This window comes from Grus americana, chromosome 23, assembly GCF_028858705.1.
Source record: "Grus americana isolate bGruAme1 chromosome 23, bGruAme1.mat, whole genome shotgun sequence".
Classification (NCBI taxonomy): domain Eukaryota; kingdom Metazoa; phylum Chordata; class Aves; order Gruiformes; family Gruidae; genus Grus; species Grus americana.
In genome coordinates this window covers 3,104,586-3,120,610 of record NC_072874.1, presented here as the reverse complement: position 1 = coordinate 3,120,610, position 16,025 = coordinate 3,104,586, and the positions used below count along the sequence as shown (strand labels likewise).

General features: G+C 52.6%; 2 protein-coding genes across 2 annotated transcripts in view; one reads left to right on the top strand and one right to left on the bottom strand.

Moving 5' to 3' along the window:
* Positions 1–16,025, bottom strand: part of UTP11 (UTP11 small subunit processome component) — a 261,807-nt gene that overhangs the window by 150,988 nt on the left and 94,794 nt on the right. The window lies entirely within an intron of this gene.
* The window catches only part of EPHA10 (EPH receptor A10), a 43,834-nt gene that overhangs the window by 8,483 nt on the left and 19,326 nt on the right, over positions 1–16,025 (top strand). Inside the window, exons 4-5 of the mRNA XM_054802134.1 lie at positions 11,538–11,693; positions 12,452–12,793. Coding sequence (XP_054658109.1) covers positions 11,538–11,693; positions 12,452–12,793 — 498 coding nt within the window. The remainder of the gene's footprint in view (positions 1–11,537; positions 11,694–12,451; positions 12,794–16,025) is intronic.

Here is a 16,025-nt window from a genome sequence, read left to right as displayed (position 1 = left end):
GCAAAGGCAGCCGGCCGGGCTGCTCCCTTCTCTGGCTGGGGCTCTTGGGTGCTGCAGGACTCCCCGGCGCGGCTCTGGCGGGTGTTTATCCTCCTCTCGAACCCCCCCGGCCATGCCTTCGCCGCCTGCCCGCGCAGGGCACCTTGCTCTGCTCGCGTCGAACACAAATCGCCCTTGCAGTCACCGAAGCTTATAGCTTCTTGTCCTGGCAGCGAAAACGCTTCTCTCCTCGCAGATTGTGCCTTGCTACAGATAGCTCAGGAAGGTCAATATTATCTTTCCAGTGCTTGGCTTCTTGAATAGTAGGGGAACAAACGGATAAGCAAAGCCTTTGAGAAGATCATCCTGCCTGCTGTCAGTAGTAGGTTTGTGGACAACACCGCAGCGGTAAATACTGTGAAATAGAGTAGTTTCTTCATTGCTGCCAGCCATTACTTGGATGTAAACTTGGTCAATGGTTTTGAGCAAATTTAAAAGGAAATTCTTCTGTAAAAAAGAGGCTTTGGATAAAGTCCTTGATTTTTATTTTCCAAAGGGAAGTGCTACAATAGAGAAAGTGCTTGTGTTTAAAAAACTTTCCATTTGTGTCCTGTTGTACCTCCCGTTTTAGTGCTTGCCTTTTTGCTGCTGAGCATCACAAGCTGAATGTGGGGAGAGATCGCTCCGTTGTTGGACCCGTCCATTGAGACTGCCACGATGGGTGCCTCTGCCTGGCTCCTGGTATCAGACAGCAGCGCTTGCCTCCTCTTCCTCGGGAGAGGGACGTGCAATTGTTCAGTGTGCAATCGTTCAGTTCCCGTGCCCGCAGAGGTGCAGGCAGAGGGGGCTGTGCCCCAGGCTGCTTTGGCAGAGGAGCGTGTGCCCTCACCTCCTGGGCCGAGCTTCTGCTTCGGGAGGCGGCGGTGGGCAGGCTGGGGGTCCCGTGGGGCCGAGGGCAGCGGGCAGCTCCTGAGGGCAGCGGCAGTGCATGGCTGCACCCTCCTGCCTGCGCCGCGCTGCCAGGCTGGGCTGGTGCCTCCCGGAGGTGACGGTGCTTTTCCTTCTGCCCGTGAGCTGCAGACATCGACTTTAAAAAAAAAAAAAAAAAAAAAAAAAAGAGTCCCAAAGCAGTGGCCTGGCCCTGAGAGCTCCTGACACCATCTTTCTCTTAATGACAGCAAGCTGTGAGCGAGGCTCGTGTCCTTGTAAGTCTCAAGGGCTGCGTGGCTGCCTTGCGCATCAGCAGCTCTCTGCTGCGAGGGGCCGGCGGTCGGCGATGCTCTGCTGTGGCTGGCGGCTCGGCAGGACGTGTAGGAGCAGAGTCTGGGGGCAGGCAAGGCCGTGCTCCCCGCGGGACAGCCTCTGGGGTGGAAGCGCGATGCCTTACACCAGCCCGAGTCCCGCCTGGTCTGGGAATCGGCCGCTTCACTTGCCGGGTGGCAGAGGAGGAGGAAGGGAAGCATCTGAAGAGCGTGTGAGCTGGAGACTTCCTGAGCAGGCTGTGTCCTTCTGGAAGATGTTTTTGGAAATCGAGCGCACGTGTGCTCTGCATGGCCAGGGCTTGCTCTTGCTGAGCACAAGTTTGGGGCGGGAGTGGGAAGCGGTGTTGGTAAGATGCTGTCCTGTGCGTTGCGTGTGTCCCATCAAGGCATCATGTCATTACAGTGTCCTTAGATGGAAAATAAATAGTTCACTTGAAAGTTAGAGAAATTTAGAATAATGAATTACATGTCTTTTAGTGCAAAGATACCTCCTGAAGCCTAAGGTCTGCTTTTCTGTTTAAATACAAAAAAGATGGATGCAAATGTACAGTGCTTGGGGCTTTTGATTTGTTTCATCTTTTATACATTAGCTTACAAACCTGTATGTGCTTCTGGAGTTTATTTTATCTTCTGACTGATGCTCGAGTATTATGCATAATAAGTTTATTTTTTCTCCTGGGATTCTGTGAGTTGCACAAAGCATCGGGTTTTACTTTCATCAGTGCTGCAGCCACCGGCATCCCGCACAGAGAGACGCTGCGCTCACGGGGCCGGTGCTGATGCGCAGGTTTAGCAATACTTGTCAGGGCTGGAGCCAGGCACCCTGTGGCTGTGCTGGGTGGTAGTGGGATGGGAAACGGGGGCTACGCATCAGGTGGGGGCTGTGGGAGTAAATCCGTGCCTGTTGCTGAAGGAATAATCGCTGAGGGAAACTTATACTTCAGTTTCCTTTCTGAATTATGGTTTGGCTTTCTCCTCCTGGGTCTTGCGTTCCAGCAGAACATGGCTGGAACATGACCTGGTCAAAGTGGCCGCTTGAAGGCGTGGGGAGCTTTATGCTGAATGAATTTGGAGTATCTGCCTCCATCCGCCCGTTAGCGGTAGCCTCCATGGTAGCCATAGTGCCTTATGGTAGATGCTGCTTTCCATCAGCCATGCATATGAAACTCCCATGTAAAATATGCTTTCTCTTCAGTCTCTTTTTTGGAGTAATGATCAAGCTTGGAGATATTTATTATTTGGGATTGCATATTATATTGCTGTTTTACAGTGTGTCTGAAATAATTATGGCTATGGAAATTGTGGCAAAGCCAGACACAAATTACTGTATGACACTTAATTTTAGAGCAAACTACTCAGAAAATTACAAGCATCACAATTTGTTTGCAGAATTCTTGTCAGGCTTAAGGTTATAGATACCTGGCTGCTAGATGGACGTGCTGGTTATTCTGTTGAAACACAGGGGGAAACATCTTGCCCACGGCTAAGGGAGCTTGTGTGAGATAAAGCGCTTGGCAGGAGCAGGGTGCGTTGGAGACGCAGGTCGGTCAGCCCTGTGCAGGGAATCGTTTGGTGGATACGTTAGGGAACTGAAAGAGACAACAGTAAATTGCGGTTGGCTGGTGGATGTGCCTACTTTAGTGTGTCGTTGAGGAACATTCCTGCATAAATAGCAACAAGGTTCTGTTCAGTACTGCCGTAGCGCTGAACTCAAGCAAATGCATTCTTTTAGGTATTTCAAGACTAAATCTCGGGTATTTAATTTTCTTCTGGACTAAATCGCTGAATTTAATTTCAGCTATTAAGAGCTCATTGTTGGAGGTGCACAAAGATCTAGCCCCTGGACATGGTTTTCATTTCAGTGCTCTTCAAATTATTTAACGAGGGCAAAAATTATAGAGTAGCATTGTCCTAAAGGTTTCAGAGATGGTGGGAATGTGTTGGACTGTAGGCTGCTGAAAAGTAGTGTTGAAAACCAGTTATTAAAAAAAAAAAAGTCGTCTTGTGGAAGACAAGCTGCCTTTGAATCCTCTCAAGTGGCACAGCCTGAAACGCCCGTCCTGGGAGGCGATGTACCAAGGTAAGAGGAGCTGGAGACCCGATCCAGGGCTCGTATTGATCGCTCCCTCACACTGACTTTGTCCCTCTTGCACCGGCACAGAGATTGGACACGATTTCTTTCCCTTCTCACAGTGGGGCTCTAACGGCGTCGCTTTCTGCCTGCAAAGTATCGATTACGGTTTGTGCAATAAGACGAGGCAAGATTGCAAACCCAGTGTGCAAGGGGAAGGCAGGAGCCTCTCTATTACCCGAGGACATTTGTTGACAAGGCTCTTTCACCGGCTCAATGCACCACCAAAACTTCATTCTGTCGGTGTGTTTGGCACACGGTGCCCTGTCTGGTTTTGGGCAATCTGTCCTTGTCTGCGGGTGCTCACTGTCCTCCCGGGGTACCTGCTCCCATGCTGATCTTTCTGTGCCCCCTTGGGGTCTGCTGCCCTGTCCCTCCTGCTGTGCTGGCGTGAAGCACCTCTGCTCTTAAGCCTTGATGAAATGTTTAGAACATAATAAACAGTGACTTGCTTGACTTGATCATGGAATTAAGATAGATGGAGACTGGACATGCCAGCCTGGTCCAGTGAAGGGTCAGCAGTAGCAATAGCTCCTGTGAGAGATGTGTTGAGAACAACTTCATATTTTAAACGACCGATGATAACGGTGAGTTTGCAGAGACATGAGAAATGGATGTCGATGCGGCGTGTGTCATGGGGAGCAGAGCACTTCTTCCCCTTGGTGCTCCAAGGGGCTGGCACGGATCTTTAGTGTGCCCCGAGTTACATTACTCACAGGAGCAGACACATCTCTTCTCTGTGCTCCTGGGGGTGAGCCCTGTGCGTGCCGGCACACAGACCTGCCCTGCCCCGACGGAGGTGGGGGTCTGCAGGGGGCTGGGCTACCATTAACATTTCTCAAGTAAAACTGGGCTGCTGTGCTGGAAGGAAGGACCCCAGGAAGAGTGACCCCGGGACCTGGCGGGAGACTAAGTATGGTGCAGAGTTTTGTCTCGTAATTTTTTTCCCCGTCCTATTTTGATGGTTGCAATTGCAAGTTTGGCCGTAGCAAGGGGAGGGTTGGATGCAAGTCCAAGACCTTGGGGGGCCCAGTGCTCCGAGTCTGTCCTTCACCAGGAGGGACTGTCGGGCTGCTGGGGTGCTCGACCCCTGGGTGCTGTAATGGTTCTCGCTGCGGCACCCCCTCAGCGCTGGCTGCTTGTCTTCCCCAGTGCTGTCTTTCCTAAAGAGCGTTTTTATGAATGCCTGCTTCAGCAGGGAAAATTAACACACGTTAAAAGCAGATGAACTTTGTCAAATACAATTTCATGACAAAAAACGGAAAGGAATTGATTTTGGAAGACAACCGAGTTGTAGTGTTAATTATAAATGACTGTATAGGCGTTTTGAGTGAAACTGCAGGCGTTATTGATTCATGCTGGCACGCATGTGGCTCTTCCGCTATCTGCAGGAGTTCAGCAACATGAAGAAGTTCAATAGTGCTAACGCAGGCAGTGTCCTTCGTGGTTTTTTTTCTTTCTTTGAAGATATCTGCAAGGTTTGTGGGTCAACAAGCTGACCTGAGGCAGTTTGGGGAGGGGAAAAAAAAAAAGGCAGAATCCATCAAAAGCATTAAGACTAAATTCTGAGGCGGGTGTAAACAAACCGTCAAACTCCAATATGAAGAAAATGATACCAGGCAGCAAGGCGGGTAAGCGTGGCTACGAGGGCATTGCTGGAGCGAACGCCTTCCGCGGCCCGCAAGGGATTTATCCTGCTGGTGCCTGGCGGAGCTGGCCCAAGGCCGGGGTCCCGGCCAGACGCCGTCGCTAGCGTGGGCATGCTTGTGCAGGGCTGTGGCCGCGCTGCGTGCCCCTTCGTGCTCTGCCCAGCAGCGGGGTCGCTGCCGGACCCTTCGACCCGCCTGGCCAGGCTGGGTGCTGCGCCTCAGCGCGGTCGGTCGTAACAGAAACCGTGTGGATACGTGCAGAATCGTTGTTAATGCTTTCATTAGGAAGTGGCATCTGCGTTGCGTGGTGCGGGTCCAGGTCCCAGGTGTGAGAGTCGTGGTGGTCCATAGCCACGTCCGGGTCAGGAGGGGAAGGGGTTTGTGGCCGAAGGCGAGAGGAGACTGTGCCGGTGTCCGTCGCTGGTTTTATACGGGTGGGCTGAGAAGCGCCGACCCAGAGCAGCATCCTGGAATGGTCTTTAAAAGTGTCCTCCTGACCTGCACCCCAGGTGGGATCTTCAGCGAGTCCTTCTCTGGCTGTGGCGTGGCACGGCGAGACTGGAGAAGCGGAGAAGGAAACACGTGAATGCACACACATGTTCCTTCTAGCTATGGAGATGGGCAGGAAGTATGTTTAGTGGGTTTCGCCTGATTTTTGTATTAACATTAACATGAAGTTGCCTGGGTTAAGTAGCTTTATTTCTAAATGCACAATATGAAGCAATTTCAGCCTAATATTTAATCTTCCATCTGTGCTCATTCTCCTAATATTTTACGCTAAGCTTCAGTATTTACTTAGGTCTCGGCCCCTTCCTCTCTGCAAAATGGTGAACACTTTTTAATTAGAAGAGACTCGTAAGCTGCAGAAAATGGATTTTTGGTTTTACTGGAACCTGCGATGTGTCTGGAGCAGTGTTGGTGAATGCTCCTATACTGCTGCTCACGTTTGTCTGTTGAAACCCACTGCATAATTTACAAAACATTTTGCAGCTGATGCAGCTACGTTGTGCGGAGCAGCCGGACAGTCGTGCAAGCTTGGGGAAGGACGATGGCTTCACCGTCTCAGCTGGCAGCGGGTTCAACACCCTGTACGGGTGCAGGAAAGTCACCTCAGACTCAGCTGAACAGCCGAGAGTCGCGTAGCCAGGACGGAGCTTGAGAGCCTCTGCTTTCTCTGTGGAAGGAGAATTTGCTTCTGCAGCGTGTCCATCGCGGGCTTCTGCGCTGAGCAGGCCCTGGGGGGGTCCTGCCCTTCCTCCCCGGCTGCTGACATCTGCAGCATCTCCCCGGGAGCGCGGCCGCAGCTACGTGGTCTCCAGGCGTGCAGTCCCCGGAGCGGGTGGCAGAGCGGGAATTTCCTTTAAACTTGCCGAGTTACAGGACTGCACCTTCGCTCTCTCACCCAGGCTGGCTGCTCTTTTAAAGAAGATTGTCTTTTCCCTAGGAGGCCAGTTACTGCCAATGCAATTACAGTCAGAGACGTGCCGCTCGGCTCTGAACGTGCAGAGCATTTGCAGAGGAAAGCCGTGAATCCTGAAGGGTCAACTTCTGTCTTTGGTTGTGCAGTCGGTGTGCTGGCTGGACCTCCAGAGACCGAGTCCTGTTCTTGGTCCTATTTGTCTTGGATGACTTTGTGCAAATCCTACGGTTCTTCTGTCCCAGTTTCCCGCTTGTTGGTGTGGTTAATGTTTCCGTACTTCAAAAAGAAAACAAAGGTTAACTTCATTGTTCGAGATACCCATCACTGCAACAGCTGACTCTCTTAAGTGCACAGCATAAAAGGCTGCTGACCAGCTGGTAAATACTGCCAGGGTGATAAATAACTTCATTTTACTGCTGCATGCAAAATCTTGGCCATGCTTCACTTGAGCAGTGACTACCATCAACCCTGGAGCCTGTGTCCTGCAGTCAGGTTGTCCTACTTGATGCACTTAGTGAGTCACTTTAAATCACTGTTTATCAATTAACAAGATAAAGCTGCTCAAACTCTGATACCCTTTTGCCAATTAATCAGGATCTCTTCTGCCATTTTTTAAGCCAAAACTTGAACGCACAGCTAACAGTGGCTTAGAAAATATTGAGACCCTTGCTGGTGAAGGAACAGCCTCAGCATCCTTGGAGATCCTCAGACTCCAAGTCCCTGCCTGGAGAGGAAGGTTATGCCTAGGAGCCACCGGCGGAAAAATCTAGCTGGCAGCCTTCATGGTGCTGCACGATGGAGATGTCTGAACTGCTGGGGAGGGAAAATTGAAGCTGTCCCATGCCAGTTGAGTAGGAAACCATGCATTTTTCAACTGTGCATCCTCAATTGCTTCTGCTCTCCCTACGGCACGGACTGGGCGTGAGAGAGGACGGTGCCTTCTCCTCTCGATAGAGCCGTCTGCTCTTGTCCGAGGAGCTGTGGCAGATGAGTTGGTAAGAGAAACCCTTCCCGTGGGTGCGTCATGCCGGGTAATCTGCCAAGCTGCAGCACAAATCGATGTTGCTTGTTCTGCTACTAGTTTGATCGTGTGTGCACACAGTGTTATATCAAGGAGGGACCACGCGCTCGCTGTGTCAGTGAAATGAATAAGGCACGCCTGGTGAACAGGGAGTAGCTTGTGTGGGCAGCAATGATGGAGCTGGAGAGAGGCAATTAATCTGTCTGACCCATCCAGCTGCTTCTCTTTGGCTCTAGGAGAATGTATTATTGAATTTTATTATTTAATAATTAACTTGCGGTAGTACCAGAGGACAAGGGACAGGATAGAAAATAGTGTACAAAAAAGAGAATTTCATTCTATAAATTGATGGCCTGATCTCTTGAGAGCTGTCACATACCCACTGCAAAAATGAGCACTGCGAAATAACAGGGACACCTAAACCAGCTGGGGACCAAGAAAAACACTTGTAGGATGAGGTGGAAGAGGGTGGGAGTTTATCTGAGAAAAGAAACGGAGCCGCACACATGATGCATCACATGTGCTGGGGTGCTTTTGTTCTTCTCAAGTGTAAGATTCAGACAGCCAAGGAACAAAATGAACAAGTAACCCCCCCCCCCACCTGAGCTGTGCCCAGGGACGTGCTCGCGCAGGGTCGTGGTGCCTGTGTTTCTGGGAAATGCAAATTGAGGGGTTTCGTACAGTTATTAACTGACATACCTTCCGACAGACGCTTTTGTAAACTTACTTCTAGTGATTAGAAATCAGGGAGGAACAGCATCAAAGATGCTTCTAATTGAAAACATTCCATTTCCTATGACAAGGTATCAAATTTATGTGGCTGTCAGGCTCGCCTTTAAATCCAAGGAATGGCAGCGGCATACTCTGGGTTTAGTGCTCAGGTCCCATCGAGTTTGTAAACAAGATTGATTTTTCTGTTCCACCTGACAGAGGGTGCGAGCAGGAATCTCGCTCCAGCGTCAGGCTTTGATGCCGTAACGAGATTGGCTTCTATCCGCGGGGAGGGATGAGCTGGAGCTGGAGCTGGAGCCGCAGCAGACAGAGGCTGCGGCTGATGTGGAGCCCCGAAGCCCACGAGCCCCCGTCCCGTCCCTGTTTTCGGGGTGCACAACTCCCCATGCCCTCTGGCTCTGGGCGTGCGGTCATGTCACCTCTCTGCAGCGCCAGGAGCAAAGGCTCAAGTGTCTGGGGAAGTTCAAATTTTGCTCCCGGCACCCAGGGACTGTGGGATCTGGGGGTCTGCCGACTCTCTGCCTCTTCGGGATGGGCGCAGCACGTGTTCAGCTCGCTGTCGGTGACTCCTTCGGCAGAGACCTCCAGGTACTCAATGCTTGTGCTGGGTTTCTCTGAAATCGTTGTGGTCGGGTGTGCTCTCAGGCCGCCGCTCTCTGGAGCGGCTGTGCCCCGTGCCTGCGGGCGCTGGGATCTTCAGCGGGCCGCTGGTGATGGTTCTGCCCTGTGTTGTGGTCAGTGCTGCCTAATTAAAGGAAAAAGCGAGCTATGTCTCCGTTATATGACTGTAACGTTAGTTTTGGTTTGGTTTCTCAAATATAAAGAGGAAGCTGGAAGTTTTGGGAGTAATTTAAACATTTGCTGATTTTTCCTGTTTTATCTAGCACCCTAGGTAGGGAATGACATTTACTATGCATTGTGGCTCGCTCTCTTAATCTTCTCGGTTGTGTTTGTCAAGCCCATGCTTTTAAAGGTTAGCTTTATCTGGTATGGGAAGCATGCAGACTGTGAGACAGGAGAGGTGCAGACAGAACCACAGGCTCTCCAGTCCCACGCTGGCAGCAGTTGTTGCTGAGAGTTTGCAAGATCGAGGAGCAAACATCAATTCTTCTTCCTAGAAACGCATAGTTTCCTAGAAATCCCTCCTCCATCGCCTCCCAGGAGAGGATGTTCCAGCTGCCCGGCAGACCCTGACAGCCGGTGAAGGTGTCTGGGCTCCCCTTGCAGCCAGCGAGAGCAACGGGGACTTTGGGACGTGGGTGGGCTCACCCAGTGGCAGCATTGCAGGCAGGTCAGGCAGACAAACTCCTGCGCGTCTCTGGTGACCGCTGCGGGGTCCCGACGTCCAGCTCGGTCAGCAGCTCAGCTGGCCAGAGCCCGCTGACGAGGCTGCGCTTTGTGTCTGCACGACTGCAGCGTGTGCTGAAATGCTTTGTGTTTTCTGCAACCGAGAGGGGCCCAGGAATAATCTGCTAATTTTGATTCCCTCATTTTTTAAAAGTTTTGGATTTTTTTTATTCTCCATTTTAACAATTTAACTCTTCAGTTTTGCTATAGAAATGTAACGTTGAGTCCACGTCAGTTGGAAAGTTGCAATTTCTATTCTAGATAGAAGGAAGTCTCTCTTCGTTACTTGGGCATGACTGGAATGGGCTTGAGGAGGCCAAACCTGCTGCTTTCTGCAGGCTTTGCTCGCGTTGGGGGACGTGACAGCACAAGATCTTGTCTGCAAGGAGCGAGGCTTTTAGGCAGCTCTCGAAAGGCTGTATCTGTTATGTAAGAAAAGCAAAAATATCTCATGTGCGTTGCTGCTCCCAGCTCTGCCAAGCTGCTGTCTGTCGTGCGCCAGCAGCCAGGGAGGAAGGGACTGCTGGGAGGACAAACCTCAGCCACGATGCTGCGGTCCCTCCCCGCGTGTGACTGCAGGGCGCTGAATTTCTAAAGACCTTGCGGTAGATGGAATAACCTCCCCTTAAATGTTCACCCATTTTCAGCATCCCGGGGAAGGATCCTCTCTGCCCTGTGCTATGTCTAGTGCTTTGTCCTCAGATCACAGCTGTAGCTGCCAGTTTTATATCATGCTAAAAATTAATGAACCAGAGTGCACTGGAATAATCTGCTTTAAAAGGAACAGTCTCAGCAGCCAGCTCCTTAAAAATGACAAGAGAGGGGACTGCGTTAGTGGAGCTGTTCATCTAGGAACTTTACAAGTGATTAAGTTTAAATATTCAGGGAGCTGATGAAGGGACAGCAGACAGCAGCATCACACCAAGACGGTGAAGCAGCCAAGCCAAACAGGAGTGCTGCTGTTTGGCTTGAAATCCAGCTGAGACAAACTCCTGGCCCTGCTGGGGGTCACCCTCAGCGCGAGGGGCTGCCGACCCGAGGGACCACTGCGCAGGCGGGCAGGAGGTGTGTGCGGGGCACCCAGCAGTGACAGACACACCTTTGTTTGCAGGCTGGTTCCTTTTCAGATGTTTTTGGGTCAAACTGAAACTGTTACAAACTGCTTCGTGGAGTTTTGCAGCCTTATTTTGTTGTTTTTGTAAACCAATAAGTCTTTCATGCAGAACTAGCTTTTGGGTGTCCTGCTAGGGGTATTGCTTGTAGGCTGCACGCTGCTCGTAGTAAAGATCAAGCAAAGCCCTGACCAGCACGTGAATTACTTGTTTGTGTATCAAAGGTACTTTTCAAAGGGTAAGGGAAGCCTGCGGATGGCGTATAAAAGCAAACTTCTGTTGTTTAACTTCAGTACATACCTCGCTGCCTGCAGCGACTGCTGTACAATCCGGTGATAAAGACGTAGCTACTGGTGACATGGCCGCGTGGCTTGGGTTTGTACGAAACTCTGGTGACCGGTGAGGTCTCCAACTTCTCCGTTTTCAATATTCCTCCCCTTTTGGGGTTGTTGTTGAGTCTTGCTGTGGCTCCCATGTCATTTCTGCTCTGCTCACTTGGCTCTAAACCCTAAGCCATGTGTTTTCCATATCCTGCATCTTTCTGCAGCCACCTCGTCCCCCCATGTCCCTCAGAACCTCCTGCTCCCTTCACACATTGCTCCAGCTGATGCCTGACCGTTCCTCCAGCCCCTTCAAAGGGTCCCTCAGCCTGGAATTTAGCACAGAGCTGCAGCACCCAAATGTCCATTCTGGGCCAAACCAAAGGCGCATCTCTCGGTGCCAGGATCACGTGGGTGCCCAGGGAAGGCAGCTTGAAGGGTAATATTGACTGGCCAGTGGCAGGCGAAGGATGTCCCAGGAAAGGGGGAAATGCAGTCATCAAATGCGTCCCCCAATTCACCTTGTGGTGTTCTTCCCATAACTCCATCTGTCTGTCTTTTCAGCTTGCCTTCCTGGATTTTACAAGCTTTCCCTCCGTCTTCCTCTCTGCTCTCCTTGCCCTGAGCACAGCTTCACGCATGAGGAAGCCTCCACGTTCTGTTCGTGCCAGAAGAACTACTCCAGGTCCCCATCAGACCCACCATCTGCCTCCTGCACACGTACGTCTCACCGGAATGGCGGCTCTTTGTAAAGCGAGGGAACGGGGATCCAGACGCTGCGTCTGTCCCGCAGCGCAGAGCCCAGCGGGTGCCCGGGAGGCTCTCCGAGGCTGCCCCCCTGCTAGCACGGTGTGCTGGCTCACGGGAACTGCGCCTGGGCACGCGTGTCCCTGGGGGGTCCTGCCGCGGTGGGGCGGGGATGGAGGGGCTGGTCCTACACCACGGAGCTCACAGGCTGAGGCTGCAATCTGATGAGACAGATGTGCGGTCGGGCTTGCAGACTCTGGTAAAGCTAGGGCACAGTCATTTAGTCAATATAGTTCACAGATTTTAATTAAATGGCCTCTAGTTAATTGGATTGGACCCCAGCTACTCCAGTGATGGATGCTGTAGAGCTGCCTGCACGGTGATGAAAAACCCTCCCGCTTTGCCTGAGAGCGAGCGTGTCTGGCGGTGTCTGACCAGCGGCGGGGCTCTGAACCCCGGGGAGGTGCCAGGTCCGGCCGGGTGCTTCTCGCATGCTGCGTGAGCTGCGGCTTGCTGCGTGTGACGTGTCCCTCCGGCGTCTGGGGTCCGTGCCATGCATCAGTGCGTCCATGTCCCCTTGCGCTCCCACGTGCTGTGGCTGCCTGGGACCGAGCTCTCTTGCTCCGCCGCCGGTGCCTGTGCTGCTGCTCCCAGAGGACCCGTGGGTTCGTTCTCCCCAGGCAGTGCCCGGCTGTCCCAGCATCTGTGCACAGACAGTCTTCTGCTTTCAGGTCCACCCTCTGCCCCGAGGAACCTGGTCTACAGCCTGCGGCAGTCGTCACTGATCTTGGAGTGGAGTGCCCCCGCCGACGCGGGCGGCCGGAACGACCTGACCTACAGCCTGTGGTGCGGCCGGTGCCCGGCGTCTCTGCGGGGCCGCTGTGAGCAGTGCGGCAGTGGCGTGGGCTTCGTGCCGCAGCAGACAGGGCTCGTGGACCGGACCGTCACCCTGGTGAACCTGCTGCCTCATGTCAACTACACCATCCGCGTGGCGGCTGTCAATGGCGTCTCGGGCGTCAGCCCGCTGTCAGGGCAGCAGTACGCCGAGGTCAACGTCTCCACCGGCCTCGCAGGTATGGCTGCCACCTAGCACACGCGACCACTGAAGGCGAGCAGTTCCTCGCCTCCGTTGCACCAAGACAAAGTTGCCCACGCTGTCTTACAGTCGTGTGTCACCTCTGGGGTGTACGGGTCTGCTCAGCGGCCGGTTCTGCGGCTTTGTTGCCGGGAGGACGCGGTGTCTGGCAGTGGCATGGGCACCGTCCTCAGGCTCTGCATGCCCGACGCCGTGGCAGTGCCCCGATGCCTCTCGGTTTGCTCCGGTGGTGGGCAGCACAGGCAGGAGGGGGAGATGGAGACCGACCTGCGGCACTCCCAAGGGAAGCCGAGGAGCTGGCTGTGCTGGAGGAGCCTGTGCCCCGTTGTGTCCCACGGCGCTGCGCTGGCTCATGGCTGGGTGACAGCGAGCGTGGTGACAGCCTGGGCTCCAAAGGGACGAGCCTGCTCTGTGATCCTGCTGCAGTTCGAATTTACAAATCACAAAAAAGTACCTTCAAAGAGCAACGTTTTCAGCCCATTCACAAAAAAACCGCCTTAAAATAGATAATTCTAATACTGGGCATCCTTTGGAAACAAAAAATTGTATTTAATCTCTCTCTTCTGTGCCAGTCTGTGACACAATTTCTTACTGTAAGCATCCCCTTCCACTTTATGTTTCGCATTCCTGTTCCCCTGCGTGAGGGGAAGCGAGCACCCAGCCTGCCTGCGCGATCGGGGCCCCTGGCCGGCCCGGGGGGTTTGATCCCTCCTCGGTTGTTAGCTGTGCGAAAGGAAAAACAGCTCTGGCTTGTTGTGTCCTTGTCCGTTCCTGTGCTGTTAACGTTATTAATTTGCATGAAAACCCTTTGCCAAGCCACAGCTAATGGAGACGGATGATCCTCACGTACCTCTTGGCAGGAATTGGCCAACAATTTCATCTGAAGAGATTAAACTTTGATCTTGTTATAAATAATTTTCCCACCACTTGATCAAATGTTTTTGCGTGTGTTGTTGCTTTCTCTTCCTTCATATAATAATTCCTGTGAATCCGTTGGGTGGATGCTGTGCCGCAGACTGCTCTTCAGCGGAGGTGTCATTCCTCATTAGGATCTTTGCTGTTCAAGGATGGATTTAGCTCTGGGAAGATCTTCTGTCTCCTGAGCTCAGGCTGTTTCTGAGCCGGCATCCAAGCTGGGGAGGGGTGAGCTTAACGAGGTCTAATAACGAGCCGTTCCTCCAGAGGCTCCTGTCTGGTGTGAGGGGACCGGTGCTCAGGAGCTGCCTCCTTGCCCGGAGCTTCAGGTCTGACCTGGCGACAAGAGGCCAAGTAAGGGCAGCAAGTGCCTCTGTAGGGAGCGAAGTGCTGGCAGCCCGTGCCTTGGCCGTTCGTCTGTTTAAGACTGCTGTTCTTCTGGGGGAATGGGAATCTCCACCCCTTACTCCACACTGCATGCTCCTGAAGGAACTGAAATATGCATAAAGAATATGGCATAATTAATCTTGTAATCTGTTCAAAATCAATGTCTCTTGTCGAGCTGTCAAGTCTCCGGATACAGATGGTGGCTCAGAATTAGCTGAGCAGCTGAGGATCAGGAAGTTTCTTGACACACTTAAATCTCTTGCTGCCGAAGGTGTCCCCTCCCGGGGGCAGTGCCGGGCTGGAGCTGCTCCTTCCGCAGGTGCCCAGTTCCTCTCGCTTCGGCACTGGGGGCAAGAACGACAGCGATGATTAACCCGCGCCTGTCGGCGAAGAGGGAAAGAAGGTCATCTCCTGGGGATGCGGCTTCTCCGTGTAGTTTGCCTGTAACGCCCCTCTCGGGCAGAGCCCCCCGCTGCGAGGAGAGCTGTGCACGGGAGGGGACCCGGTGCGGGCAGCGGTGCAGGCAGGATGTAGACCCACGGCTGGCACGGGCGGCTTGCGGAGCCGCTCTGCAGAGCGTGCCGTCTCCAGCCCTGGAGCCCCTCGTCGTGGAAGCCCATCACAGAAGTGCCGGATGGGGCCGGAGATCAGGAGAAAGGGAGAGCTCAGGGACGCCTGAAGTCGCGGTGACTTCCTTGGTGGTGGCTGTGATGCGACGGTCTTGGAAGTCATTTGCAGGAGCAGGGAAGCTCTGGCTGCAGATGTGTAGATTCAGAGGGAAAATTGAACAAAGAAACAAGGCCCTGTTTAGCTGTCAGATCCCTGCTCCTCTAAATAGAGCTCTGGGCGCAGCCTCTGCACTGCCCTTCCCCTTCAGCAGTCACAAGAGGGATTTAGCAGTTGTTCATTGTATTTGCAGGGGAAAAGAAAAGATGCTATTTAGTCTGCGGGAGGCAAAATTAATACTGTGGTTTTTTTTAATCTGGCCCCAGCATGGGACTAAATAAAAGTGTTTGAGGAGAGAACGGAGCTGTTTACCTGCAGGAGTAGAGCTGCATTAGCTATGTAAATGTACACTCTGGGACGATGTCATTTATATTCCCGGCAGGGATCGGCTCCTATCTTAAAGGGCTTTTAAATCTGTTGCAGATTAATAATGCAGCCAGTGCCGAAATGCATTCTCCTTTCTGAGACTGTGGAGAAGCGGTTTGTGCTGAGTTAAGTCCTCCGATGTAGACTTCTCTGTGCCCGCTTGCCGCTGGCACGGCAACACCAGCCCGGCCCAGCCGGGAGGGGTGGGGGGGCCACAGGACGAGCCAGCTCTGGGGTGGGGGTCTGCGCTCGTGGGGTCTTTGTCCTCCACGCAGCGAGAACCGGACCTGGGAGAGCTGCACGGGAAGCGATGAGGCTGCTTCTCCGGTTTGGAAGGAAGGACCTGCAGGCACTCCTGATTCAACTCCATCTTTAAGCGCCCACTGGTGTCCCTCTCTAAGGGTCCCCTTCGGGTTTTGGATGCAGCAGGTCCTTCAGTGGAGGGAAGGTGCCCACACCTAGTTTTATGCCTTTTCTGCTGGCACACCGGTTAATTAAGAGGACTAAACCCACATACAACGGAATGGAGTTTATAAAATCAGGCAGAGTGGTGAATAATTTAATGTTTGCTTTTTCAGAATAGAGGCAATGTTAGGGGAGCTTAAAATATTGATGGGAAACACGTTTTTTCCCCAGTGTGAAATGCTTTATAGTCTGTGTGATTTTCTTTAATGCCTTTAAACGTGTTTGAGGCTAGCGCCTGCATTTCTGGCATGTACCATGGGTTCTGCTCTACAGCCCGTCACTAAGTGATTGTGATTTTTCCAATGACTTTGTTAACAGTCAGGATCACTTGTTCAGGTTTCTTCAGTCTG